General features: G+C 46.6%; 1 protein-coding gene across 10 annotated transcripts; it reads left to right on the top strand.

Moving 5' to 3' along the window:
• The first annotated feature begins 197 nt into the window (after window positions 1–197).
• PFKFB2 (6-phosphofructo-2-kinase/fructose-2,6-biphosphatase 2) lies at window positions 198–26,196 on the top strand. Of its 10 annotated transcripts, none has more exons than XM_067729146.1 (17): window positions 203–354; window positions 779–873; window positions 2,093–2,200; window positions 8,186–8,311; window positions 8,828–8,924; window positions 9,352–9,418; window positions 9,551–9,625; window positions 9,993–10,049; window positions 10,947–11,071; window positions 12,889–13,096; window positions 13,705–13,851; window positions 14,610–14,714; window positions 15,470–15,599; window positions 16,370–16,432; window positions 16,692–16,756; window positions 17,353–17,544; window positions 23,895–26,196. In XM_067729146.1, exons 3-17 carry the CDS (start codon window positions 2,113–2,115, stop codon window positions 23,955–23,957), a joined length of 1,608 nt encoding a protein of 535 aa, XP_067585247.1. In that variant the 5' UTR covers window positions 203–354; window positions 779–873; window positions 2,093–2,112; the 3' UTR covers window positions 23,958–26,196. The 10 variants fall into 10 exon arrangements, with proteins under 10 accessions (XP_067585252.1, XP_067585247.1, XP_067585249.1 ...); XM_067729148.1 differs by having other exon boundaries at window positions 209–354; window positions 779–982; window positions 17,353–17,532; XM_067729145.1 differs by having other exon boundaries at window positions 209–354; window positions 779–982.

The raw sequence follows: 26,196 nt of genomic DNA, 5'->3' as shown, positions 1-26,196 counted from the left end.
CCAGGTGAAAGAGGAATAAAAACATCTCTGAATTTACCTCTCTTCCGAGAAATATGTACTCGTTCTTTTTTTATCCTGGATCCAGAGGAGCAAAGCCTACCCTGCTTAGAGGGGGTTTATCACCACAATCAAGCATCAAATGGGCCTGAGGGCAACTGTGAAAAGTTCACTTGAAATGTGCAAACTCACCTCCACTGTAAAAATCTGCCTCTGAATAAGTTATATGGAAACTATGCATCTTTTCAAAACTTTCATGAGCCAGTTTTCTCCTGGAGCAATTTTCCTCTTTTGTTCTTCAAGATGGCCATAACAGACGTTACAGCGTGGGCTGTAAGCGGGAGAATAAATAAGGTGGTAAGTCCACTGGAGTATGTGCATGGGTCCAGGGAAGCCCCTGGTTCAGCGATGAGAGTAGTTGATTTTCTTAGTTTACAGTGTCTGACCTAAGGGAATATGCAAACACCCTAAGATGTAATCAGCTTAAGTACTTTGGTAGTTTACTCTAGCAAAGCCTCTTCTATAGCTTACTTTTCAATTCATGGATCTAACGAGGTCCCGCTAGGATTCAGGGAGGAAAGCGTTAATCTCCGCAAAAATTTTTCCCGTCACCATAAAGTCACACCCTTTCAAGACGTCTACTAGTTCACTCTCGCGAGAGTATGAAAAACGTCGTGCTTTTAATTAACCCCGCCCCATCCCTATTAGTTGCCAGGCAACGATGTAACTAACCTCCACAGTGCTGGTAAACTTGCGAGCTTGTGATCTTTCTCCTTCACAGTTCCAACCTTCTTCCGGAGCTAGCGACAGCGATTCCGATTTGAGCCCCGCCCCCTGGAGCCTGCGGGCGCTCGATTGGTGGACGATTCTCTCCAGGTGAGGGCCAACGCGAGAGTGGGCGGAGCCAGGCAAGGCACGTGATTCTCCGGAGACTGGTGTGCCGGACCCCGGCCACCGTGTCGGCTCCTGGCTGTCGCGTTACCGGGTAGGTGCTGGGGCCACAGCCCGGAGGGATCTTAGGAGGGGTCCTAGGGTGAGCGACGGCTGTACAGCACCTTGAAGGGGTTAGGCGGGCGAGAGAAGGGGGGCTGCGTGCACCCTGATGAGGAGCGGGAAGATGAAGCCTAGCTGTTTCGGGGAAGTGCGGGCCCCCAGGCATTGCCGGAGTGCGGACGTTTAGGGACCCAGAGACGCAGCTGACGTGTGAGTTAGAGGATTTGTGTGGTCAGTGGAATAACAGTGCAAGATCCTTGAAGCAGTAGGACTTTCCTTCCTCACGAGTCCCTTGTCTGGGTTTGCGCAGTGAACTCGGGGCTCTCCCACCCCCGTTCGAGTCAGGACTTACCCCTTATTCTGAAAGTGATCTTTCAGAATAAGAGAAGTTATTTACCACCAGAATAAGAGAAGTTATTTGCCACCTCTTTGCTCCCCAGTGTTTCTTCCATAGACTGCTTCCTAGGAGATAGATGGGGAGAGGGTGCGGTCAAGGGCTTGAGAGGAGAAATAGTGACGTGCTAGGGCTGTCCCCGGGTCTAGCTACAGTTTTTCCTTAAGGGAACATGTTTGAGATTTCCCCACTTATTTTTTTTTCAGAACTGAATTCTACCATTGGACTGCAATTACTTTATGATAATGAACTTGATCTATTTGCAACCCATCCCACCCCCAGCTGCTGCCACTACTCTCCCCAGATTCTTAAATTGGAATCTGAGGTCAGGAAGGAACTTGGATAAGCCACTTAGTTTGATAAGCGTCAGTTTTTCAATCTGTAAAATGGGGAGAAGTAATAATGGTAGCAAAATCTGTTTTATTATGGGATTATTGGAAGGATTGAAGGAGATAATTCATGTGAATGTACACTCCTAAGTCAGCATTACAGATCGGGGTTCTGGTGCAACTCTTCACAGATAAGGAAACAGAGGGCTAGGGACATTCATGACTTATCCTAGGGCATGTAGCTATTAAGTGGGAGAATGAGGGCTGGACTTGACCCTTGGCCCAGGGTTCTTTCACTTATACCGCACTGATCCTCTTTTGAGTATTTTGAGGGATATTTCCTTCCTTCCCTTCCTTACATCCCCTTTGTCCCTTCCAGACATCCCCTGAAGAGCTGCCATGTCTGGGAATTCTGCCCCTTCCTCAGAACAGAACAACAACAACTATGAAACCAAAACAAATCTACGAATGTCAGAGAAGAAATGTTGTGAGTGTTGGTAAAGAGGAGGGGCTGCTGTCTCCCAGGATTTTACCTTGAGAATATTGCTGTAATTCTAGACTTTGCTGCTTGGTGGGAGTGAGAAATAGTTCTTCGACATGGTAATTTAAAACAAAGTCTACCAGGGGAATTTCCTTTCTGAAACAAGTAGACTCAGTGAATTGTCTGTCCTTGGGGCTAGACTGCTGGTGTAGCCCATCATTTTCTTTTTTTTTTTTTTTTTTTGCGGTATGCGGGCCTCTCACTGTTGTGGCCTCTCCCGTTGCGGAGCACAGGCTCTGGACACGCAGGCTCAGCGGCCATGGCTCACGGGCCCAGCCGCTCCGCGGCATGTGGGATCTTCCCGGACTGGGGCACGAACCCGTGTCCCCTGCATCGGCAGGCAGACTCTCAACCACTGCGCCACCAGGGAAGCCCTAGCCTAGCATATTCTTCCTGCTTTCTTTAACTGAATCTCTATCTCCCCCACCCTGGGGGTATCTGCACAGTTGATTGATGCTGCAAGTTAGAGCCAGTGTTATTGTACACGCAGTGAGTAAGGCTGAGTAGCAGGGTGCAGGAATTCCTTGGGGTTGATACTGTTAACAGTTTCCCTTTATCTCTTGGGCTAAGTTTTGTGAGGGTGCTGCTCACAGCAGAAATTGCAGGTAAGAACCATTAGCTTATTTCTACAGGCCTAAGGGGAATCGGCCCTGATATTTCACTTCTCGCCATGTCTTGGGCACCTTACTTTCTCACAGGTTTAGTCTTTACACTCTGCAGACTATTTTCCCTGCAGGTTCATTGCTCTGGGGATGGGTTTCACAGGAGCATTTCCATGCCCATCTTTTAGACAGAGACAGCAGGTGGGTTTGCAGAGAGATGAAGTGTTGTTTCCTGTCCCCATGCGTCTGCATGCCTAAGCATCCTTATAGACTGCAAGACTGCAGAGCCTAGGCCAAAAGGTCCTGAGCAGTTTGTCCCCAGATGTTTTGGGGAACCTCTAGGAAAGCTAACTCTTGTCCCTGCTACCAGGTTCCTCTGGAACGCTATCAGTCAGTTCTTCTCACTTCAGTGGTTATATATATCAGCAGGTGGAAACAGCCAACTAGCATGAGACCTGGAATCATCTCATGTTGCAAGCTTTCCCCAGAGTCTCAACCTTGATGTCATGACCTTGTCAGTCTCGTGATTCATGATGGTCATCTCTTTTCATGTAGCACTGATGAGGCTTTTGGGGGTTTGGGCTGCAGCAGAGGCAGGTTGTTTGGGTGTGATACTGGGGTTGGTGCACCTCTATGATTAGGGTCTTCTTTCTCCGCCAGGGCAGGAAGCCAGGTACTGAGGGCAAACACCCTGTGGAAGATAACTAGTATAGCATGACGTTTGAGTGCAGCCTCTGGAGTCAGACTGCCTGGGTTCAAATTTTGGTTTTACTATTGCCTAACTGTGGGCTTTTAACCAACTTGCTTTTCTGCCCCATGCCCCAGTTTACTTTTTGATAAAACGGGGATACTAATAGTATCTCTCCCCAGAGTGATGTGAGAATTGAATGAGTAAATACAGGACAGCTTCTAGAAGAGTACTGGGCATGTGGCTAAACTGTGTTATTTTTCACTGGTGACTCTATTTGCATGTTGTGTTTGTTCCTGAAACATTATATATAGATTGAATTATAGTCTAAATGCTGTGCTGGGAGCTCACTTTTTAAAAGAGCTCTGTGAAGAATTATATTTTCAGTAAAAAATGTTTTCTCCTCTTGTTTGACAATATGGTAACCCAGATTTGGGGATATGGAATGCACACTTTAAATAGAGGTGCCCTCGTGCTACTAGGACACTTGAGCCCAACAAGAGCAGAGAACAGGTGGTGGTGTTTGGGGGTCAGGGGGAGTTGATAACTGTGGGAGTCTCTGACCCTGTGCAATGCTCAGTGTCAGTCCTTCTAGTTCTGCTTTTCTCCTTCTAGTTCTGCTTTTTCTCTGACCCTGTGCAATGCTCAGTGTCAGTCCTTCTAGTTCTGCTTTTTCTCCATGGGACTCTCCTACCTGCCTTCCTAACTTTTTTTGCATTTTTTTTTTGCCTTGAGGGCTTTTGATTAGTCAAAGAAGCAGTAATCCCAGGTCTCTTTCCTTCCTCTAGACTCTAATTCCTGATCTCTCCTTTCCAAGTTCTACCCTCTTCTCCCCCACTGGAGGTATCTGGGTTATCCTGAAGCCACTGTCATTCATTTACCGCCCCCCCCCCCCCCGCCTTTCTCCTTTCGTGGTTGGACTGTGGGACTGTGACAGTCTATGAGAGTATGTGTTAGTTTATTTCCCTTCTCTCTGTTATTTTCCTGTATCTTGGAACAGGCTTCTTGGGCTGCTTAGTGTTCACACCCAGCAGTTGCTTTATTAATAGCTTTCCCGTTAGCCCGTTGCTGTTAATTATACCTGTTGTTGGCTGACTTTGACTTGGGAAGTGCCTGAACTAGAGAGCTGAAGAATGTCTTTAGGGAGCCAGAACCGCCAAAGGAGCAGTACTGGAATTTCAGCTGCTCCAGGGGTGGGGGAGAAGGGGGGTTGGTGCTGGCTGAGGTGCCCTTAAGGTGCTCAGATAACTGGTTTCAGGGCTCAGTGAAAGCAGGAATTAGGGGTAGCAGGGAAGGTCTACATGCTTTTCCTTCTTTGTTTCTTTTATTCTTTGATATTTTGAATAGGTCTGGAACAGACAAGTCCCTGTATGAACCTTCTCCTAATTATAAAAGCAATACATGTTCATGAAAAATTCACACAATACAGAAAGAAAGTAAAAAGCAAGAAAATCTCACCATTTCTCCTGTCCCTGTTATGTTTGATTCTTTCCAAAATCTTATTCTGGTGTATCCTATTAATGGAAATAGGTCCACACTGTACATATTTTGTTATACTATCCCCCCCCCCCACACACTTTTTTTAAGCTATATTCTGGACATTTTTTTCATGTCGATAAGTTCACATTTACTTCATCCTGCATGGTATTGCCTTGTGTGGATATGCCAGCCTCTCCCTGATGGACATTTACATTGTTTCTAATTTCCCACCGTCACAAACAATGCTGTAGTGAGCATCCTTGCATATACACCTGTTTGTGCTAGCAGCTTTCCCTACAGAAATAACAGGAGGAAAGGCATACACCTTTGAAACATTGATCAGCATCCCTCAAAAGTTCTACATTGTTAGCTGTTTTTAATATTTCAAAGCGCGTGATAGAAATTGGGCATTAAACTATAGCTTCGATGGTTAACTAAAACATAAACTTTCTTAGCGTTTGGCTTCAGAACTTCGATATGTTATGCTTATCAGTCAAACGGCAGGACATAATTGGCAGTTTTATGACTTCTGATGAATAAAAAGAAGATATTACTAATGAAGCACACTTTAAAGGGCAGCATATTTCAAAATATTGGGGCTGTTTAGAGCAAAAAGTGGAAGATGGCTTGGTCATGAGAAAGCCGGGAACCATTGGCCTTCTAGACCACCCTTCAGGTTTAGATTAGAGAGCAGAGTTATGCTGGCCACGTGGCTCCCTTTGTCAGGTGCTGACAAGAGCTGGTACTAGGACTGATTGGGCAGTCATGAAACCAGGAGTCTGGCCAGAGCCCTGACCTTGACTTTCTATTGAGGGACTGTGGGCCAATCTCTTCCCTTTTCTGGGCTTGAGGTTTTTTGTCCGTAGGAGGAAAGTTCTCACACCTTCATTCCCTCGAAGTGTGTTCATGAAGGGAAAATAAGTTTAAGATTGAGAAAGTGAGTTCAACCTTGTATAAAGAAGGTAGAAGAGAATTTCAGGATTGAAACCGCTTTCCGTTCTTTGTCAAGGGGTAAGTTACATTGTCTCCAAAATTAATCAGCATACAGTGTCTACTGTTCAAATTAAGGTGGTGATGGCTTTGTTTTTTAACAGGCAGGACAGAATGTACCTAGTTTTGCCCATGTGGCAATTCGAGATAGGAAGTGTGGTTTAGTTTTGTCCTCCGGAAATTGAGCAGCTCTGGTTGTAGCAGGTGTACATGGGTGTGTTATGGGCAGAGGTGGGAGGTGTGGTGCTGGGGGCCACCGTGGGGAGTCCTTGGTGGCCCGTGTTTTCTTTTGTTCTTAGAACTCTCTGTCCAGTTTGGTAAACATGGAGCAGCTGGTTCCCTGGTCGGCCTCAGAGCGTCTCCCAAGTATCAGTTCATTTTCAGCTTCAGGGAGGATAACAGGACCTTTGGGAGAAGTGCCTAATGGGCTGGAAGGTGTGGACCAAGCAGTACTAGAAGTGCAGGTAATGAGCCAAGCCATGGTGATTGAGAAGAGTGCAGTGCAGGGCTGGAGAAAGTGAAGACTCAGGAGGATTTCACTCCTGAAACCTGAGGCAGCTGATCTGTCTGTTAGGGGTCAGAGATCAGGCATGAACATCAGCGGAGGCTGCAGCATGGCGTTTGCTTGTCTTTGTGCTCCCTGTTTGGACAGAGATGAAAATCACTTCTGTTGCTCGTTGCCTACCTTGGAGGGGCTCCTGCTCAGGCCCGGGAATTTTCCGTGTGCGTAGTAGGTAAAGGACTAAAAGCCAACCCCTCTGACCCCAAGTCTGGGCATCCACCCCTCCCTCACCGCCAGGGCCCTGTTTGGCTTCTGGGTACTTCTTGCCAAACACCCCTAGGAAACTCTCTTCCTTCCGAGCTCTGTTCTCTACCCACACCTCTCTGCCCACTTCTCCACTGAGATCTTTTTACATTCCCCTCTCAAAAAAAGAAAGGATGACGTTCCCATCCAAGTACCCCAGTTTTGCTGAATTGTTTCTTAGCCTGACAGGGTCACCTTGTCCCAGGGAAGAAGAGTGGCAACTACTGTGGGGCACCTTCTGAAAAGCAGTGCTGGGAAGACGAAGACAAAAGTGGTTCTTCCCCATCTGCACACAGGGCCTCCCTCCTTTCCCATCTGAGCCCTCCCAGATGACCTCAGTTTGGGTCTTGGCCCCAGGAACATGGCTGGCAGCTTGCAGGGCACTCTGCCACCACTCCTCTGTGGCAGGATGGACAGGAAGGAGCCAGCGCCTGTGAGCAAGCTGATGGCGGAATCAGAGGCTCTTTTTATGGAGAAAAGCTGCCCAGGAAGCACAAGATCAGGATTCTAGGGCCAGCCCTTCCCATGACTCATTGCGTGTCCTTAGGCAAGTCACCTGGCCTCTGGGCATCTACTTTGCCCCCAGCTGCCCAGTGAGACCTGTCTCTGTAAATGAGCATTCCTGAAACCAATTGTATTCTGAAGAAGGGCGGACCAATGGCTATTCCTGCTTTTAAACTGTCTTGCTTTCACTTGGGCCTTTGAGGCAGGCTGGCTGTGATGCCCTTGTGGGCCAGCTTTACCACGAAGCTTCCTGAGGTCTAGTCAGAACCTATGTCAGGTAGGCGTTGACACAGTCTAAATGGTTTAGAAGTTCTGGCTTAAACTCGTGGCCTGAGCACAAAGGCCAAAACGGGTTAAGGCCAGGCTCTTTTTTCGTGGGCAAACTCTTGCCTGTGGTTCTGAAGGGATAGATGAGATCCTCAGGATAGAAACTCTGTTGGATCTGTTATAGGAGCTGGCTCAGTGCTGCACTGGTAGAATCTCCAGGCCCAAGACTTTCCTTTATGGCTTTATCACTGCCGTGTTACTAGATATTCTCATGCTAAGGAAGATGCTATGGTTACTGTCTTTCTAATCCTGGCCACTTTTTTTTTCTCTTTCCATCTTGTGCACCTCTGTGAAGACCTTGGCCAAGTGGGAAAGACGTGTCTTAGTTTAGGTACTTTCTGGAAGTCTACATGACCCTTTGACTGTCTTTTAGGAGGGTTTCCCCGATATCTGCTTGGTTTGCCTTTCCAGTCCTCCTGGACACTGGCCTCATTGAGGTGTATGAGGATCAAACCTGACCGTGAAGTCCCAGCCCCATGCACAAACCTTACTTGACCCCTCTTTATTTAGTTTCGTTCTGTTCCATTTCCCTCTAGCGTGGGCATCCTACATGACCAACTCCCCGACCCTCATTGTTATGATTGGCTTACCAGCCCGGGGCAAAACCTACGTGTCCAAGAAACTCACACGCTACCTCAACTGGATTGGGGTGCCCACCAAAGGTAGGTGCAACCATGCATTCCTTGGGAAAGGAAGTGATCAGTTCCTGGGCCTCACAGGCCTCTGGGAGACTTATTCTCCCTGGCATCAAGGATACAGGGTTCTCTTGACAGCAGTAGTGGCTGCTTCCTGGTTTACTGGATTTATTCCCTGTCCATATACTTGTTCCTCCTGGCCTGGCTGAATTGGCCTAGTCTGGGGGCAATGCCTTTGATAGGAGTATTAAGAATTAAATGAGCATAAAGCTTTACATTTCCAAATCCCTTACATCTACGTTATCTAGCAGTATCCATGTGGAATAGCCAAAATGGCTGAGGAAATTGAAAGTCAGACAATTTAAGACTTGTCCAAATTCTAGTAAGTCAGAACTTGAACTTAACCTGATTCTTAATCTGGTGTTGTTTCCAACATACCATGGTGCTTTTTTCATCCCCTTGGCCACTCTGACATTAGACCAAGAAGTCCCCTTTGGGACATCGTATTGTTTCACTGCTGGAGGGTATGGGTGTCTTCTGCAGTGTTTAATCTTGGGGTGTATCGGCGTCAAGCGGTCAAGTCCTATAAATCCTATGACTTCTTCCGGCATGACAACGAGGAGGCCATGAAGATACGCAAGTGAGTCTTCTAGGCCTGACTGCCAGGCCAGCTCTTTCTTGGCCGTCATGAGACTGGATGTGTTGGGGCTTGGTTTCCCTTTCAGTAAATACCTTGTGGGGATTTTAAGTGGAAGTTATCTGCTGGGCAGCTCGCCATGGGCTTGGGTGGGTAGAACAGGGCTCAGAAAGTTGCGTGTGTGCTTGTAGGCTAAGCCTCCAGAGGGGTAAGACATGTGCATGGGACAGGGGAAGAGGAAAGACATAGGATGGTAGAAAAATCTCAACGGGCAAGCTGAAAGGTCTAATTAGGGAAAATTTTTGATCAGTGGGGAAACTGAACAGGAAGGGGTGTGATCCCTGTGGCACCCTGGCTGTTCATGTCTCTGGCTGTGCCTAAGCTTGGCCCCGGCCCAGTCCTCTGGCTGATTCCTCTGCTCTCTCGGCAGACAGTGTGCTCTGGTGGCGCTGGAGGATGTGAAGGCGTATCTCACGGAGGACAGTGGGCAGATTGCGGTAAGCCTCACCTGCCTCCTCCCCCGTCTCCCCCCTTTCAGCAGCCTGGCTGCACCGCCCCACCTTGGGTCCGCCTTGGTGGGATTTCATTTCTCGGTCCCCGTTCATCTGTCTTGTGGGCTCTCTTCCCAGGTGTTTGATGCTACCAATACCACGCGAGAGAGGAGGGCCTTGATTCTGAACTTTGCCGAGGAGAATTCCTTCAAGGTAGAATCTGCCTCCAAGCTGGAGGAGGAGGGGTGAGTGGAGGTGGGGAGTTAGGAGGGACACGCAGATCTGTTTGATTCTGGTGGGTGAGGACAGGATTGGACATCTGATTCTCTCCTCTTGGTGAGTCACCGCCAGTCCTTGAGTGTTTTCTTTCAGGTCCTTTCTCAGCTCCTTAGCCTGTATGTATGAGGCCGTGGGGACGTGGTAAGAGCTATTTTTAAATGAAGAGGCCTTGAAGGCCACTTTCATGAAAGAAAATCCCAGGGGATGTGTTGGCTGCGGTGGAGCAGATATGAGCGTGTGCTCTTAATTAACAGCCTGGCCATTACTGACTCATTGATCACTGCCTTCTCTCCCTGGCCAGGTGTTCTTTGTGGAATCTGTCTGCGATGATCCCGATGTCATTGCTGCCAATATCCTGGTAGGTGACATCCCCTCACACCACCACCTCTTTATGCCTTGTGTGTGTGTTGGTGGAGGTGGTGTGGGGAGTCAACCCGGTAATGAAAGAGAGAAATAGACATGTTTAACAGCACAGGGTGATCTTTTTGATCTGCCAGAACACCGTTTTGTACTTCCACACTCTTCCCTTGGGAAAAGAAAGAGGCTTTGAGGAAGAAAGTAAGAATTAGCTGTTGAACAGAGGCCAAACTTAAACTGTAGTAGCCCTGGCCCTGTGTTCTGGGTATTAGCTAGACGTTGAGACCCAGGTATATTCTTAGAATAGATCAGACTCTTTATTATCTGTCAGGGCCACCTTACAGGAAGGTCATCTGCCCACCGATTGTCTAATATTGAGGTCAGCATTCTATGCACTGGGCACCTCGTGCTGTGTGTGGTCACAGCTTATGCCAGTGCCCATTTGATGGTTGTGCTGTGCTGTGCTGAGTGGATATCCATGCACTGTGTCATGGTGGTGCTCTCCCAGCAGTGTGGGAACTTGCTGAAGAGGTGTCTGGTCTGAGTCAGCAGTGTATCAGATCAAGCACCCTATTCTAATTGCCCTTGGGGAGAAATTGGATCCCATTCTGTTTTCCCAGGAAGGTACATAAAAGGATTGGGGCCCAAGAACTGCTTCAGCTGCGTGACTGCCTCTGTCCTTCAGCCAAGGGCAGGCACGTGACTCCCCAGTTGTCTTTCCCTTCTTGGTTGCCAGGGTCACAGGACAGGGAGGGGGTGCTCAGTGAATGGGGATTGCCAATGCTCCAGTGAAAGGCCACTTCTGTGGCCTTCCTTTTCTTTATTTAGCAGTGGCTGTTGGCAGGAGGGCTGTTAAGGGCAGACCTCTGACTAGGCCCTGCTCTCCCTGTGATTCCAGGAGGTAAAGGTGTCGAGCCCTGACTACCCTGAAAGGAACAGGGAGAATGTGATGGAGGACTTCCTAAAGAGAATTGAGTGCTACAAAGTCACCTATCAACCCCTTGACCCAGACAACTATGACAAGTAAGGTTTAAGGCCAAGGTTTGAAGGGCCTGAGGCAGGGGTCTCATTTGAGAAAAGAGCCTTTCTCCCCTTGTCCCTAGACTTCCCTCTGACCATCCAGACCTCTGTTTACATCATTCCAGGGAAACAAGGTATGGATTTGTGGCCTCTAGGCAGATTGAATCTTATACCTGAACACTGGAGTGTTCTTTATCCTGAGTTCTTCTGGTCTGTCCTCTAGGGCGTGATTTCTCAACCTTAGCATGATTGACATTTTGAACTGGATAATTCTGTGCTGTGGGGCTGTCTTGTGCTGTAGCTGTCTTTAGCAGGATCCCTGACCTGTGCCCACTAGATACCAGAGCACTCCCAAGCTGTGACAACCAAAAAGGTTTCCAGACTTTGCCAAATGTCCCCTGGGAAGCAAAATCACCCCCTGTTGAGAACCACTGCTCTAGATCAGTAGTTTTGAATTAGGGTATTGTAGGACACCTCTTAGAGGTGTGTCATCAGTTTTTGATCAATTTTTAAAGTTTATTGTGTGTGTATAGGTATATATATATATATGTACATGTATAAAAATATATAGTAATACATATGAATATATGTGCATATATTCCATATGTAAAATAACATAATATGTAAATTTGTTTTGCATAAAACAATATATTGTACTTGTGTATGCATATATAAATATATATATTTAAGTGGTTTTTATATATTACTTACTATGGCAGTGCCTATCAGCAGTGTGGCATAGAACACAGGGTTAACTTGACGTGTGTGGGCGAAAAGAGCTGTAGCAAGATGCCAAGTCCATGTTGAAGAATGACATGTGCACAGGGAGACCCGTGAGAAGGTGGCCTTTGAAAAAGCATGCAGTCAGTACAGCTCTAGTCAGATAAGAATACAGCCCTGAAGCCAAGCAGATGGCAAGCCAGTGTGCATAGCCACTGTTAAATTGCTTCAGTGGTCTGCTTCATCTTTCGAGTCTTTCAGTTCCTTCAAGTATGTTGCCCACAATGTTAGTGTTTGCAGGTGTTTCTCAATACAGAAGTTGAAAACCACTGCCCTAGATATGGCATAATAGTATATTCGTCAGTTAGCCCTCAGTTAGTCCTACATAGAAAAATATTCTAGAAGAATGTGTGTGTGTGTGTGTGTGTGTGTGTGTGTGTGTGTGTGTGTGTGTGTGTAGATGTTACCTCTGGTGGTAGGGCTATGGGTAATTTTTATTTGCATCATTCTTTCTTAAAAAAATTTGTTTTGGAATAAACACTTATTATTTTTATAGTGAGAACAATTCCATGATGGCCACAAAGCAAACAGTCTATGTGAGTGCCTTTGAGAGAAACTTGATTTATGTAGATGGGGGGGAACGCACAGAGATCTCTGTCTATGGTTCTGCACCCCCCTCCTCGCCCCTCCCCGCTGGTAGATGCCACACTCTGACTCCGTCTTGACCGCCTCAGGTGGGCGCTGTGCTTCTCAACAAACTTCAGGGTTAGCAAAATCTTCAGGTCATCCATCTGGTCTAGCCCCTGAGGGGAAGCCTGAATTCTGTTTATCTAACTTAGCTACAGTGCCTGGCACAGTGTAGGCACTGAGGAAATGGTACTGCCTGATGAGAAGTTCAGGAAAGTTTACTGCATCTTTGTTCTGCGGAGCCATCCATCTCTTTCCATTTGATTCCTTACATTTGGGTCGGGGTGTGGCAGGAGAGGCAGAAGAGCTGCTGGGAGCCTGCAAGTAACTATACAGATCCTTTCCCCTCCTCCTGTTATCCTCAGATTTTCATACCCAGGGGACTTTTTTTTTTTTTCCCTGCTCTGTCCCAGGGATCTTTCTTTCATCAAGGTGATAAACGTGGGCCAGCGATTTCTAGTGAACAAAGTCCAGGACTACATCCAGAGCAAGATCGTCTACTACCTCATGAATATCCATGTCCATCCTCGCACCATTTACCTTTGCCGGCACGGAGAGAGCGAGTTCAATCTCTTGGGAAAGATTGGGGGTGACTCAGGCCTCTCCGTGCGGGGAAAACAGGTGAGTAGTTAGCCAGCAGGCTGGATTTCCCAGGCTTAGAGTTAGAAGGGCATGGTGGATGTCATCTCTTTGATCCCCTTACTTCTTACTGAATCCTATTGGAGTTTAGGCTGTGGTTTCAGATAGTCAAGCAAGTAAAGAGACGTTTTCTTATTCACTGGTTCTAGCTGTGTATTGAAGGGTGCGTAACTCGGAACCATTTCTGCTGTGATCATTCAGCTGTCCCATATTTATTGAGCTCAACTTGTATGCTCAGCACAGTACAGGATGCTCTGGTTAAAGTTCATTTCCTCTTGGGTTTATTATAACTATGTAGCACCTTTCAGAGTTTGACTGGGGTCATACACATTGTCCTTTTCAGGCTGAGTTAACAGTCCTCTGTGTGTGTGTGTGTGTGTGTGTGTGTGTGTGTGTGTGTCTGTGTCTGTATTTCCTTCCTTCCTTTCTTTTTTTTTGGCCGTGCCATGCGCGGCTTGCAGGATCTTAGTTCCCCTGACCAGGGATGGAACCCGCGTCCTCTGCAGTGGAGGCGTGGAGGCCTAACCACTGACCGCCAGGGAATTCCCTGTGTGTGTGTGTTCTTTTAAAATTTTTATTTCACACCCCAGTTTGCCCAGGCTCTAAGGAAGTTTCTGGAGGAACAGGAGATAGCAGACCTCAAAGTGTGGACAAGTCAGTTGAAGAGGACTATCCAGACCGCTGAATCTCTGGGGGTGACCTATGAGCAGTGGAAGATTCTGAATGAGATTGATGCTGTGAGTAGGAAGGTCTGATGGCTAAAAAGCCTGTAAGGGTCTCCTATTCAGGCAGGAGCTCTCAGAAGTCACCATGTGGGCCGTTCATCTAGAAAACTAGAAACACCAAGTAGAGACTTTGAGGAAGCTGAATCTATGGCCAGTTTAGGGAATAAGTGGGAACAATGCACCCCCAATCAGGGCTTCCTGCCTGCTTGACACACCTGTGCCAGTGATGGGACCTGAACCAAATTTTGACCTAGCCTCTGGCACCTGGAGAGGGTGAAGCTCCATTTGGACCCTTCATATATTTTCCTCCTAGGAAAAAGAAGTAGCTGACAACTCACTTCTTTAATTTCTCCTTAGGCCACCTGGTCAGCTGTTCTGGAAAAGTCCTTTCCAATTTGTTCTTGGCTTTCTGTGTCCTTGAGTGCAAAAGTAGGCACTTTTTCTTTCCTTCCTCTGTACCCTTTTATGTCTTCTACAAGAATTCTCTAGTGCCTTCAGTTTCCCCTCCTTCCCTGCTTCCTGTTCCTTTTATCCTGCTGACTTTTCTTGACCTCTAAGTTCCCCACAGCAGTAGGAGAAAGCGGCAGCTTAAGCTAGAGAGGCGGCCTCCTCTCCCAGTGGCCCCTCACCCTGCTAGTCGGTCAGTTGCAGTGCGTGAAGGGAGCCAGCCCAGTGCCTGGCACGAATGCCTAATATTCTTCACGGGCGCCTTTTCATTTGGGGGGCTGTGTGGGTCCAGTTCGCCTCTTCCAGCCGTGTGGCTCCTGCAGGGCGTGTGCGAGGAGATGACTTATGCAGAGATTAAGGAGCGGTACCCAGACGAGTTTGCACTTCGAGATGAAGAGAAATACCTGTATCGATATCCTGGAGGGGAGGTGAGATTTCCCTCACGAGAGGTGACTGCCCCACCTTTTGCTAGGGGCTTAGCTTGAATTTTGGGGAAGGATTGAATGTGAGTTTGGGGAACCGAGAAAGAGTACTTAAGGCATCATTTAGTTTCTCTTCCTACCTTTGGGGCCTGCTGTGTTTAATTCAGCTCTGGCAGTCGGCAGTCCAATGCCTCATTTATTTGTTAAGATCTCCAGAGAAAGGGTAACAAGATAGCCTCTGTTGCTGAGTATATGTTAGAATCCACGTGGTCTTTTGTAACTTCTTTTCTTTTCATTCCAGCCCCACCCAAGCAGGTATAGGCCCCAAGTAAATGTATGGGATATGAATGATTTTCCTCTCATCTGTGGTGTTTAAGGCTGCTTGCTGGCCCAAGTGGCTTCGTAGTCTGGGGGGTGAGGCAAAGGTAAATAAAACAACAGGGCTCTAGGAAATCCCTAGGAGCCTTTGTTGCCTTGCACTCTTGCCTATTCTGTCGAGAGAAAAAGAACCCCACAGGCTGCGTTCAGATTTTCTCTTCTTGACCTGCAATTTTCTCGGTCTGAACATTGCTCTTGAAAAGTCTGAGTATTCTCAAGAGGTACCAGGGCTGGGGGTGGTTAGCAGGCGACACGAAGGCGCCAAACCTCCAGGAGGAAAGCCAGCTGGGGAGAAAGGAGAAGCGGCCTCTTAACTCTGGACACAGCCACCGACTTGGCTGCCAGCTTGCGCCTCCTACCAGCCCACCCCACTTCCCCCACAGTCGTACCAGGACCTGGTGCAGCGGCTGGAGCCTGTCATCATGGAGCTGGAGCGTCAGGGCAACGTCCTCGTCATCTCCCACCAGGCTGTCATGCGCTGCCTCCTGGCCTACTTCTTGGACAAGGGTGCAGGTGCCATTGGAGGGAAGGACCGGGCACACATCCACAGGGAGGGGGCTGGACTTGGGGTGGCACCAGGATCCCTGGCAACGAGACCTCCCACTCTTCCACTCAAATCAGAGTACATTCTTCAGGCAGCAGTGTGGGGCTCCCAGCAGCCACTGGGCCAACTACTTGGTGAATTTACTCTGCTGATACAAAAACCCCCAGTGGAGAGCAACTGCTGCTTTAGCTCTTGGTCCTGCCTGGCTAAAGGGGCAGCACTGCGCTAACACTCCTGGCAGCATTAGAAAAGTGGTTGAACATTCCCGGCTTGTTACTTGGGCTACTAGGAGGGCGTTATCTTAGAAGCATCTTCATCCTTTGGATTCAGGGTAGACGGTTTCTGGGGAGAGCAATAAGGAAGTGCTGCTGTCTTCTCTGATACTCCCCTCCCTTCCCTTCCTGATCTACCTGAGCTGCTGGGAAGCCTGCAGGTTGACCTTTGGGGTACCCACAGTGCCCCAGTCTTCCCTTGTGTGGGGCCCTGGCTACAGCACTTCCTCTTGCTTTGCCTGCAGGGAAAGATCTAAAGTGGGCTTTTTTTCCTTTCTTAGCCACTCAGTAGCTGGGGTGGCTTCCTTGGAGGCTGTGTTGATAATTGTCTGGGGGTTTAGAGGAGGAGATGTCTAACTCCAGGTCAGGGTAAAGAAAACTCAGGAGCGCCTCAGATGCTCTCTTCCACTAACTTGACCTTGCTTCATAATACTGAGACTTCCTCCACCTGGTCTTTCTGCTTTCAGATGAGCTGCCGTACCTGAGGTGCCCTCTGCATACCATCTTCAAACTTACTCCCGTAGCCTACGGTAACTATGAGCCTAGGAGCTGGGCAGGAGGTGGGGATAGAGGAAGGTCAGGAGTTTTGAATTTTCTCTGAAGTTTGCCTAGAAGTTCAACTTCCTCACCTGTATCTAGCAGGGAAGTTCCATCAGTGCCTTCCATTTTTAAAGGGATGTATGTATGTATTGGGGAAAATATATGTTCTTTTATTACCATACTGAAACTAAGGAATTTTTCTTTGAGCTTTTTTCCTGAAGCCCTCTCCACTTTCCTCTGTTTTCTCAGGCTGCAAAGTGGAAACAATTAAACTTAACGTGGAGGCTGTGAACACTCACCGTGACAAGCCAACTGTAAGTATTTCCCCACGGATGACATGCTGGTTCCCCACCGCTTCGAGTCTTTGAACCTTTGACATCGAGAGACTGGGTTTCTTTTACGTACAAAAGGAAAACCGATCCAGAACTCATGTCCCATGTAGTCTGCTCACTTCCAAAAAGAAGAGATGTTGGAATTACTATTTTTTAAAATCAGTATCTCTTTCCTGAGTCTTAACCTTGCGGATTGGCTCTTGGAAATCCAATGAACTATGGAAAGTGTTTGGCAGAAGTGAAATGCAGATTTTCCCCCCAGAAAGCACTCCCTTTAGAAAGCAGGATCCAGAGGTGCCTGTAAGGCGGGGTCAGGAGGTATAGGTCTGTTCCTAGGTCTGTCCTGGTAATCTGTGTGTGATCTTAAATAACCCCCTTCCTTTCTTTGAGCCTCTTTCCTGCTTTGAAGTATGGTGCTCAAGGAGCTTCTACCCCCACAACCCTTAGTCTCCCGGGGCTGGGGGACCAGGCCGCGGCCCATGTCTTAGGAGAGACCCCGTCCGCAGGAGGCTGCTGTGGTTTAAGAGTGAGCTTTTGGCTTGGCTTTCATTTGTGTGGTGTCCCTCGTTTCCAATCAGAACAACTTCCCCAAGAACCAAACCCCTGTAAGGATGAGAAGGAACAGCTTTACGCCTCTGTCCAGTTCGAATACAGTAAGGCGTCCAAGAAATTACAGTGTTGGGAGCCGGCCCCTCGAGCCCCTCAGCCCTCTCCGTGCCCTGGACATGCAAGAAGGGGCCGACCAGCCGAAGACCCAAGTCAGCATTCCGGTGGTGTAACCGTGTGTCTCCCTCCCATCCTGGCCTCCTGCCCTTGTCACTAATCACCAAGGAGTCATTTAACTTCCAGCTCCCACCCCCCCACCCCCACCCCCACCAGCCCCACACTGTGGATCTTAGCAGAGAATGTGAGGTCCCGTGTTTCCAGACCAACCCTAGCTAGTGTACGGTGTGAGACGTCTCCCCTCCCAGGGGCAAGCTGGCGAGTTGGGTGTTTTAGGACAGGTCCTCTGTTGGGGGGGTTCTGGAGGAGGAGAAAAAGGGATCCAGTCTCCTGGGGTGATTGGCAGAGCTGGGGCTGAGGCTGAGCACGCCGTGGTTCTTGTCCATCCACAGTGTCTAAACTCACTAATGTCCCTGTGTTGGTAAAGTGGGGGCAGGGTGGAGGGGGACACAGAAGCCCATTTGCCCTCCACCTTTGTCTCTTCCAGGTGTGCTTTACTCACAGTCCTGACCTGCCTGCTTTCTTCCCCCTTCTCGTGTCCCCTTTGGATTGCCCAGTGTGATGCATGGCATTGTTGTGTGTCTGTCTAGGAGGGAAGGGGCAGTGGGTGGGAGAGAAGTCTGCCCTCCATTGATGTTCTCTGCAGTGGGCCTAGATGGATCTGGACTGGGGGAGCCTTTCTTTTCCCTTCTCCCTTCCTCTCAAGCCAGGTCCTACAAGGGTCAGCCCAGGCTACAGAACATCCACAGATGTTCTAGAGACTGCAGGTAGACATAGGATGAGAGCTCTTGCCTCCTTTCCTGAGGAACAATCCTAAAGTCTTCAGTACCCTGGGGGAAGCTGGCTTTCAGCCTGTGTGAAATACCTTGGTTTGTATTTTTCAGACATACGTCTCTGGGCTGCAGAGGTGTGAGGTCTCTGGGCTGCAGAGGGGTAAGGTTTAGGAGAGTAGACTGGCCTCTAGCTCTTACAGGGCTCTGGGAGGAGTGTCATACATTTTCTCCATTGGTTCCTGGCTTCTTTGCCAACTACAGGAACTTTCCTGCCAAAGCCGGTGACCTCCAGGACTGTTGAGAAGGACAGAGTGAGATTTAGGAGTCACCACTGAGGTTTGAATTGCTCAAGGGAAAAGCAGAGAAGAGTTCACTAGAGCTGCTAGTGAACTAGTAATTTTCAACACATTCTAGTAATTCTCAACACATTCTCCTTTTTAAGTCAAAACATGTTCTGCGTGAGCAGTTTTTTCCCCCAGATATTGGGAAAGCCTGGTGATAAATTAAATCTCCCTCACTAGGGTGTTAATTTATATCATCTTGGTGTCTAGAGTAGTCTTAGAATCCTGTGGGGTCTAGCTGTTGACTGTTTACACATTTACTTGTGTCATTTTATTTTTTTCTGCAAGGTTATGTTTAGAGTAGGGATTCTTAGCCCCTTGGTGGCCCACGATGTTATACCTCCCCCAGTTTTGTATACAAAATACATGAATATACGTATGTGCATTTTTCTGAGAGGCAAGTCTAGAGTTCTCATGAGATTTTTAAAAGAGAGAGAGGACTCCGTACCTTAAAGTTATCAATCTGTCTCTTAGAGGTGACCAGTGAGAGCAAGTTAGCTATTTACCAGGGATGTTTCTGTTTGGTAATAGGAGGCCTTTTGTTGTGCTTCTCATCTAAGAATCTTCATTAGAATCCCCTATAGAACTTTTGAAACATGCACATGCCTGTGTCCACTCTAGGCTTAATTCTGACTCAGTCTCTGGGATTAGGGTCTGGGCATGCATGTGTTTAAATAGCTTCTCTGATGATTCTGAATCATACTCCAGGTTAGAACTCTATTTTGTGTTGTTGGGTGGAGAAACAGTAGTTCCCTGGACTAAGCGTCAACCTGGGAATTCTGAATTCCTCATGGTTTTGAAAGGACAGTTTCCTGGAGTTAGATGTGTGAGCAGATCACAGTATTGAATGAAGTTACCCCCTCATTGTTACTTCAGGCAGCAGCCTGTTCCGGCTTTAACACTTTACATTGCAGGGTGATGTGGAACAAATCACTATGTCGTATAAATGTCCTATGATAATAGCTGAGAATTTTAAGCACCCTGGAGAGAGGTACTGAGATAAAACTTGTGGGATGATAAAGGTTATCATCACAGGCAGCTGGCTTGTGACCTTGAGTCCTTTATTCCTACATCCTGAGTAGGACATCACAGCCAATCTCAAAGGCCACTTGCCTAGATGCTGCTCTAAATTGCCTTCCAGACATAAGGTAACTTCCTATTCCTGTTTAGCCATTATATAATGTGTACCTAGTGTCCATGTTTGTGGGGCTTTGGGCTGGGTGGAGTGGTGGTGGGAGAAGGAGACACCAAAGCAGCAGAAAAGGTCCTTGCCCTGAAAAAGTTATTTTAGAGAAAGAGCATATAATTTATAATAAATGAACATTTGTGAAAGAGCAACACGTTGAGTCTGTAAATGTGGACGTCGAAGTGGAGTAGAGATTCCTTCTGACTTCTTTCTTGTCCTACATGTATGAGACTAAAAGGGTTGGGAGGTGGGAATGTCCCCCAGAATGACGTGGTCTAGGAGGTGTGTGTGTGGCACTTTTACAAGGTTGTCTTGTCTAGCTTTGCTTGGCTGGTGGCATCTTTAGCCCAAATGGGCATTCAGTCTTTTCTCTTGCTGTGAGGTGAGAGTGATTCAGAACTAATGCATGAGAAGGAGCATTTTGAGCCAAGATTTGGCTTTGGGCTGTGCGTACTCCTAGCGAGAAGAGAATTCTCTAGCAAACTAGCATTGTTTTACCTTGTTATAAACCCCTGCATTAGACACAGGGCACTGGGATGTTCATTTGGGTTCTCAGCCTGCCGATATTTTGCCATTCTCCCCATGTGTTAGTTTGCTTCCCCAAGAAGAGGAGTGAGGTGGTCTTATAATTCTCAGATTGGACATGAGAAATTAGAACTTGACAACAGCAAGGATTTCAGCGTTGTTTGGTTTTTAGAGCAAGGTCCCTCCAGAGAAGTTTCAGCAGAAAGGAGCCAGGAGAGCATAGAATAGAAGAGAGCTCTTAATCTACCTTTTAGAGAATTCCTGTTCCCTATCTTTTCTTTCCTGTCCTCCTCTCCCCTTCTTATTTGAGTGTGTGTCGGTAGTATATACACGTTACTCTGATTATGTGTTTATCACGAATGCTAGTAAGGAAGGATGAACTCCCGAGTACCTTTTGCTGAGGCTTTCAGCTGTGTTATGGGAGAAATAGGTGAAGGCTTTAGCATTTAATCTACTGGTAGAAAATTAGGAAAGGAAAACAATCACTGTATTATCTTTGATAATCACTGATTATCTTTTCCCTGCTTTAAAACTAAATGAGGAATTGCGTGACAGATGTGAAGAGGAATCTAAAGCAGATTTAGACAACTAGCTTCTCTTCCTATATCTTAATCCTTAAATTGGAATTTAGCTCTTATTTATTATCTGTATTGTTTTTGCTTTTGTTTTGGTAAGGAGATTGTTTTGCATTCAGTTGGAAAGTAGAATAAGAAAATCTATTAAAAACACGCATTGTGCCAGGGGTCTGCCCCATATCCTTATCTCTGGTTTTTGTTTTTTTGTCCATCCCCCACCCACCCACTACCTCCCAAGAAGTTAGGTTTAGGAGTGCAAGATATTTGTATCCTAGACTGAACGGTTGAGTGTTTCCTGTGAGGATCTGGGTGTTCCTCTTTGCAACCCACATTTGATCTTCAGAGACACTGGCATTTTGAAGAAACATGATACGGCTGTTTGGAAATAAATCCATCTTATGGTGTATCTGTGAGTAGAAGGTCTGAGTACCAGAGAAACTCACTGATGCTTGGGGTAGCCAAAGGACAAGGGGAATAAGTGCCTAATAATTGAGGGAACTCTATCTGGGTTGTATAGTCTTACGCACATTCTATTGTCTTTGTTAAGCCCAGAGGCCATGTTGTGTTTGTTTTCCAGAAATTTGATAACTTTACATAGGTTTTCCGGTATACATTTTGACTTGTGTTTTAAAATATTTTACTTTGAATTAAATAATTTTATTGGAATTAAATATTTTAATTTGAATCAGGTTGCAACATTGGCAGGATTGATCTCTGACTTCCGATCGAGGTGACACAGACATCAGAAGTATGTCCAGGAATTTAATTTAGACTCATCATGTCCAGAACACTGTATCTAGAATTATCTATGTGCTGACTGCCTGACAGAGTGTGGTAGGGTCCGCATGCTGCCTGACAGATTCTGGTAGGGTCCCTATGCTGACTAACCAACAGGCTCTACTAAGATCTGTAAGCTGACAAGTCTGACTGTTTCCTAATTGTACCAGTTGACACTGTATGCATGTTACTACAATTCTCTGTCTATTGTACATGTCCTACAAAGAAAGGAAGTAACCACTCCACATGTTTTCTTTAGGGGGAAGTTCTATACACTATGATTTTTAACAGATATTTCTTTTAGAGTAGCAGCCACATTCTAATCATTTTGTAGAAAATGAAGGTTGAACATCACTTGTAAGTTATTTTGTAAACTCAGCTAAGGAAATGCCTGCTCAGAGCCTGACACTGTTACCTTTACTTGAAGTCATCCTATCCATTCCCCCATTTCTGGGCAGGACTTCACTTTCTGAACTTTCTGTGTCCTCAGCTTCCCTGCTATGGGCTGTAGCATTCCATTGGATAATGCTGCTGTTTTTAGTCCGCTACCCATTTGCCTCTTAATTATAATATAATCAATAAAAATGCAAAGGAAATTTTGGCAAAAGTATTCTTTTCAGTAAGGCTTTCACTGGGGATCCATGACCAATTTTTAGCTACTCAGTGTTTTTTGTATCTGAATTGCTTGTGTCCATTTTTTTTTTTCTTGTGTTGAAGTAACAAAATGAATTCATTCTGATAATGGTGATAGTTTCGCTGTGGCAAAAGCAAAGGACTTGTTGCCAGCTGTGCCCTTTGGAGGGATTGGGAGTGGGCTGAGCACCACTGGGTTAAATGGAATGGACTGAGTTGGGAACCGAAGCAATAGCGCTATCCTGCATGTTTCCTAGGAAAAGCTGTGTTGAAAGAAGGAATGTTAATCCTTAGCAGCATTCTAATTTAATCTGGTGACATTGATGTCAAAATATGGCACTCAGATCCACATAAGGTGTATAACTGTATTTGAAATGTGTTTTTGTGTGTGTGTGTGTAGAATGGGTAAATAAAATTGTTGAGTAACTTGAATCTATCAGAAGGCTTCTGGGTTTTTTGTTTTGTATTTTGGGTTGTGTTCTCCACCACTTCCCCACCCCCAAAACTTTGCCTCAGGCTGCTTGGCACTTGAGCGTCAGACCAGCAAAAGCCAGTCCACAGAGTGACTGGAGTCCTTGGTGGAGGCGTGGCTCTCTTGCACCACCTTCTGGGGAAGGTGGGAAGGACATTATAGAAGGCACCTGAACTTAGTCGTGTGTACTTTTTGGCGCCTCTACAAGAATTAAGAAAAAATTACCTTTGACCACACTGTGCTCTGACTCGCACTAGCAACATGGAACTCATTATTTATTGTGGGAAAAAAAAAAAAAACCTTTGGCGATCTCTTAGAATTTAGTGGACTCTTCCTTCTAAAATATTACCTTCCTGTTTCTGAAGAGATTACAGCTGGTGGGGTAGAATGGCATTTAACTTCTTCGGGGATAGGAAAAAAGGGTGGGATTGTGTCACTATTCTCATGCCTTATTTATTCCTTGTTACCTTAACAAGGACCAGGAGCTCATTAGACATGCAGGCTCTTGGGCCCCATCCCAGGCCTGCTGAATCAGAATATTCATTTTAACTGGATGACGACACACATTTAACATTTGAGAAACACTGTTCTCGGGGGAAGAATTTCTCACAAGTTCAAACGTTGGATCCCAGTTTATGGGAGGAAGTTGACTTCTGCTCTGATGACTGATTTCAGGATGGACCGGGATAACTACAGCGGTAGGGACCCTCCTCAGAAGCCAAGTAGCCCCTGCCCGCAGTATCATTTTTTTGGCCTGGTCTTTTGGCTGATGTAGCCTAAATACTCTCCTTTTACCACGGGGCTGCCTACTGCTTCCGCCTCCTATCTTGGATATGTGGCTTAGCTCCAGGTCTGAAAGGAGTGCTTGGTCCAACATGGTCACAAGGTCGGTTCCTCAGGGAAGGAAGCTCAGGACTAAGCCATTAGAGTTTGTCTGACTCCCGAGGGTAGAGGGGCGTGTGCTAGCCCACCAACGTGTTCACGCACGTGTGCGGATGTGGGGATGTGAGCCGCGGGGAGCGCTGGAAGGGTGGGTGAGGGTTCTGCTCAACTTCCTCCGTTAGTCATTTGGCGGCGGTGTAATGGCTTTATTTCTCTTCCTCTCTGGCTCCTAGGCGGAGACCTCGCTGGCTGTGCATAGGCTCTCCTCTCCGGCCGCCCCCCCATTGCTCTCCTGATGATGTGAAGGCTGAGGCCAGACCTCTGCGGGAGACTGGCCTACTGAAAAACTTGGCATGTCAGCTCCAAAGGGGCTTGAACAGGAAGTTCAGTGGGGATTGGACATTCGGGGCCACCCAAATGAGCCCTGAAAAAGCACCACATTTCTTCCCCTCATGCCTAATGGGAATATCAGTTACACTGAAAAACTTGACTTCCCTGTGCCTCAAAACATTTCACAGCCTGAACCAATTTCGTTTTGATCATCTCTTTGCTAGGTTTGGGCCAAGTTGGTCAATCCTGTTCCATTTTGGCATTTAACATCTGACCTGTGACTGTATCCCTAGCTGGCTTTCGTTGCCTAATGTGCAAATGTACCTCTTCAGATTTAATTGTTTCCAAGTGAGAGGGCTGAACTCCAGCAAACCATTTCTGTGCTGTAAGAGCTAGTCTCTACATCCACTACAAGTGAGCAGGCTAGGGTACAATATACATAGGTTTGCGGTCACTTTTTTGTCACATTGGAAACGAGACAAATTCATCAGGTGAATGGAGGGTATCTGAGAAATTCAGTCCCTAAAACGTCTCTTCTGCGGTGACGGAAGAGCGGCATTAGTAGCAATCTTTTTGTTTAGAGAAGTTTTTCTTGTTTCAGGCCCCTTGAGGGCAGGATCTGACTACAAGACTCCACAAAATATGTACCCTTCTTCTGAGTTCTCTTTTGTAGCTACTGTATTTTCTACCTGATACTGTGTGCCTCTCACAGCTGAAGAGGGCTGACATCACCCTCTCTCGTGGTTCGAAATGAGGGCTGGAGAGAAAAGTAGGGTGCCATTTGGATCACATGAAGAAGTAAAAGAAGTTTCCTTGGGAATCAACTCTCCCAAGGACTTCTTTTGGTTTCAGAACAGGTGCAGGGAGACATGCCCTTCTGTGGAGTCTGCTACCGTGATACGGTCTCTAAGAAAGCTGTGGTTATGACTTCAAGAGCATCTGGTCTTCTAATCCCTTCCTCTTAGCTAGTTGTCACTATTGTGGTCTACTGGTCTCTTATGTAGAACCTTGGGGGAATGGGATGGGGGGACACCAAGCCCTCAATGCATTAATCATGTGGTTTCCCTTAAAGATAAACCAGGTAATTATTCCTTAGATCAGTGATTGTCAAATGTATAAATATGTCCCTGCAGATGCGATTTTAATATGTCACTGCTCCTGAAGGAAGGCATGGAAGCTCCCAAGGATACTATATCTTACAAGCAAAATCTTTTTTTAAAAAAAAAAAGAATAGTAAGTTACTAGCTTTTTAAATTTTTTCCCCCTTTTCATTCAGATGCCCACTTGCTGGTCAAGAGGGTGAGTAGCAAGAAGATGCAATGCAATTTTCCCGAATGGTTCTTGTATACTGTGGATGATACAGGACCCTGTTACCTAAGATGTGATGTGCTGGGCTGCTGGCAGTTCAGCAACCAACTAGGAGCTTATTTTAAGTGCACAAAGCTGCCTTCAGAAAGTCTCCTGACCCTGCTCTGTAGCAGGTAATTTTCATCTAGCTGCTCATAGCATGTTGTACTGTAATGATTTTGTTCTTGTGATGCAGGTTTCTTTCTGCATCTAAATACACTGTCTTTTGATGATCTGATAAATGTTTTTATTTAGTTATTTATTCATCCATGTAAGGTTTTTTTTTTTTTTTTTGCGGTACGCGGGCCTCTTACTGCTGCGGCCTCTCCCGTTGCGGAGCACAGGCTCCGGACGCGCAGGCCCAGTGGCCATGGCCCACGGGCCCAGCCGCTCCGCGGCATGTGGGATCCTCCCGGACCGGGGCACGAACCCATGTCCCCTGCATTGGCAGGCAGACTCCCAACCACTGCGCCACCAGGGAAGCCCATGTAAGGCATTTTTAAGTCCCCATATTAATATCTGCATGTATTTAATCAGAATGTAAGGTAATTTGTGTTTGGTAGAAATTTAGGTATTTTGAGTATTTAAGTTTAAAGTCCATAGTATTACCTTAAATTAAAATTTCAGAATGTAGGTATCCGTCTTCTGTAAAAGGATAATAACTGTGTGAAGGCACAGTGGATTTCTTTTGAATACTTTTTTTTTTTTCATTGATTTTTATTATAAGTATAAACCAAGAGATACATTTCTCTGGAGAAAAGTTTACCTCCTGGATAAATAAGATCATGCTAAAATTTGTGAATAATATGTATTGCTTTTGTAATAAGAAATGTAATAAAAGTTATTTTTAATTAAAAA

Source organism: Pseudorca crassidens, chromosome 2, assembly GCF_039906515.1.
Source record: "Pseudorca crassidens isolate mPseCra1 chromosome 2, mPseCra1.hap1, whole genome shotgun sequence".
Taxonomy (NCBI): Eukaryota; Metazoa; Chordata; class Mammalia; order Artiodactyla; family Delphinidae; genus Pseudorca; species Pseudorca crassidens.
This window is presented reverse-complemented; position numbering and strand designations above follow the sequence as displayed.